This window comes from Corvus brachyrhynchos, unplaced genomic scaffold (genome assembly GCF_000691975.1).
Source record: "Corvus brachyrhynchos isolate BGI_N302 unplaced genomic scaffold, ASM69197v1 scaffold115, whole genome shotgun sequence".
In the NCBI taxonomy this organism is placed as follows: domain Eukaryota; kingdom Metazoa; phylum Chordata; class Aves; order Passeriformes; family Corvidae; genus Corvus; species Corvus brachyrhynchos.
Genome location: NW_008239553.1, coordinates 7,466,225 through 7,469,099, shown reverse-complemented (window position 1 = coordinate 7,469,099; position 2,875 = coordinate 7,466,225). Strand labels below are relative to the sequence as shown.

At 51.1% G+C, this 2,875-nt stretch overlaps 1 protein-coding gene across 1 annotated transcript in view; it reads right to left on the bottom strand.

Annotated features, from left to right (window-relative positions):
• The window catches only part of PEX16 (peroxisomal biogenesis factor 16), a 10,642-nt gene extending 7,966 nt beyond the window's left edge, over nt 1-2,676 (bottom strand). Inside the window, exon 1 of the mRNA XM_008639673.2 lies at nt 2,557-2,676. Within this exon, the coding sequence (XP_008637895.1) occupies nt 2,557-2,676 (120 nt within the window). The remainder of the gene's footprint in view (nt 1-2,556) is intronic.
• Between the last annotated feature and the right edge of the window lie 199 nt (nt 2,677-2,875).

Genomic DNA, 2,875 nt, shown 5'->3' with positions numbered 1-2,875 from the left:
CTTCCCCCGGCCCGGTTCCCTCCCCACAATGGGCACAGTGTGTGCCTGCGGCTTCCTCGGCGGGAATTACAGTTGCATGGGCAGGCACTTTATTCTTCCTGATCTCTCCTTTTCCCCCGAGGGTTCGTTTTCCAGCAGGCTGAGTTCAAAAAGGGCACGAGATACCGCTGGCAAGCAGTCTGGCGCTAAACAAACCTTTTTAGTCAGAATCACATGGATTAGACCCAACTTGCCATTCATATGCAGTGCTACCTGCGAGCTTCTCTGAATTTCACGGTGGCTGGGCTGCTAGTGTAAGTGCGAAGGCGGGTGAGATAGCACCCGAAGCCCCGTGACAGAGGTCTCCAGCACAGTTTACTGGGGTAGGTGTGTGTTGCTGGTGACTCTAGGGGCATATCCAGTGCAGACTGCCAGAGCTGCTCTCCTTCAAGGAGAAGCTCTAGTTCTGCCAGACAGCAATCTGAGAGCTGGCTGCCTAGGAGACTGCCAAAGACACCTTGTCTTCAGCCAGAGGTGAAGCTTGATGCACAAAGTCATTGGGCTACTCTGAACAGCACAGCTAGGTTCTGTCCCTGAGTAAGGAGCATTTTGGCAGATGCTTTCTCTTCACCCTTTGCTCCCCAAATTCTGTCCCACCCACTGTCATGTCCCATTTTGTTCATCTCCTGCCTGCAGTAATTGAGTTTGGAGGACAGTTTGAATAGCATCATGCTGCCTTTTTATGGTAAATATGCTGTAAGGGAGCACTGTAGGATGGGTGGCTTCTCAGAGCAGCAGCAAGTCCATGAGACTGGGCAAGACTTAAATTCCCTTGGCTTATGATGCCCATGGTGTGTGTGGTGGCAGGATAGGAGGTGAAAGGCTGGCTTGAGGGACTAGTTTGTCTCTTGACTGTGCCCAGAATGATCTTGGAGCAGCTCTTTCCTTAGCACTTACTGTCAGTCTGGGTGCTGTGGGCTTGTGCTTACAGGAAATCCACTGGCTGTAACCGAGGCCACATAGTTTCAATGCTCTGATGATGAGGGGTGCAGGCTCAGCACTAATGGTAGGAAAAGAAGCAAACAAAAAAAAGCAAACGTTCTGCCAGCCCATCTGTGGGTACAGTGCTGAAGTCCAGCTTGCTTGGCTGCCAGCATCTTGCTCTTTGCTCAGATCCATGAGACAATGCCATTTCTGGGAAGCCTGACTCCAGGTGCAGCACTGCCATGGGTATAAGGCAGTTCATCCTCAGTAAGCCTCAAAACACATCTTTCAGAGTCCTGGGGTAAGTGAGGATGTCTTCATACAGTACCTGCCAGGGTTGGAGCTGGGGAACAGGATGTGTGAGAACAGACTCAGTATATTGATGCTTGGCTGTGTCTTGGGAGATGGGTAGTTGGGGTGGGAAGTGGATATTCTCCCCAGCCTTGTCTTCCTGTTGACCTTCACTGCCAGAAGGGAAGTAGCCTGGCAGTACGAGGTCAGGGATGTGGATCTTTTTGGCTGTGGTTGAAAGCGAGCGGTTGTGATGAAGAATGAGATGGCCTTTCTGGCCCTGTCTCTTTAGGGCATCCCTTCCTGCCCTTCTCAGCTCTCACACCGTGGTCTGGCTGTGTATTTTCTCTGCTTCTGGATGAGCTCAGCCAATACTTTAGGATAGCTAGGGACATATTAGACTTGCTCCAAATAACCTGTAGATGGAGGCATGTCCAGGGAGTATTTTAGTCTCTGTTGCGTGAACCCTGCCTAGAATGGAAGGCTTCATTCACTCATGATATCCCTCTCGAGGCCAACACCTTTCAGGACAGCTCCAAATCTCTGTCCAAATGAGGAGACAAGGACAATAAAGCACACTGTGCTCTGAGCATGGCAATGCTGGTGGTGGCAGCTTGTACTTCTGATCTTGGACAGCCCTCCTGGGGTCTGGAAAGGCAACAGCTGGCAGGGGAAGCTGGTGGTGTAGTACCTAAGTTCCTGAATTGTTGACTTGAAGCAGTAGTCTGAGGGGAAGGGAAACCCAGGTCAAACAAGCTTAAGGGGCCTTTTAATGTGTGTTTTGACTTGGAGGCATTTTGTTGCCGTTCTCTGTCAGGGTGCCCCTTGCCCTTCCCAGCTTAGCTCAGACTTGGCATCTCTGGAGAAAGACTCTTTTTGGCTTCCCAGGAGGAACTACATGTCTGGCAATGTGTGCAGAGCCCTGCTGCGAGATACTGACTGCCTCCTGCCTCCAGAAGCCTTTTCCAGAAAGCCATTTAGAGCCGCAGATTGTTACTTGGAATACTCCCTTCCCTGATTCATTAGCAATGTGCAGTCTCTCCTGTAATACTCAAATCTGCCTGTGCCAAAGGCTGAAAGGGAGAGGCCATGTCTTTTAATAACCATGTGATGCAGTTGGAAAAAACTTTTGGACACGTAATTCTCTGGTGGCCTGAGTTGATGGAAACACTCCAAGGGAGAGATACAGCTGGGCCCTGAGGGAGAGGGCACTGCAACTGCTTTTGGGTGTGTGAGGGGTAACTGCTTGTGGTTTCTGACCTTGCTTTCCCCCAGCGTCACCCTAAGCTCTCCTGACCCCACCTGGAGAAGGCAGGAGACCTGGAAATCGGTCCCACCATGCTGCAGATCTTGCAGGTCCTGTATGGTGCTGTGTAAACAGCTGCTGGTAGCTGGGTTACAGCCATATGATGTGGACTCCATCCTGGAGATGAGACTCCTTGCCATGTGCAAAGGGGAACTCTGCTGTCCCAGTGCTGCTGTGTATGACAGGCACACATCTGTATTAGCCCACTCAGTATTAGCTCTGCTGAAGGGGCCTTTGCTTTTCGAGCTCTTTGCTATTGAAAGTACTCCGTGTTGTTGCCAGCAGCGTCTGCTTCCTAGCCCAGGTGGAGGAATT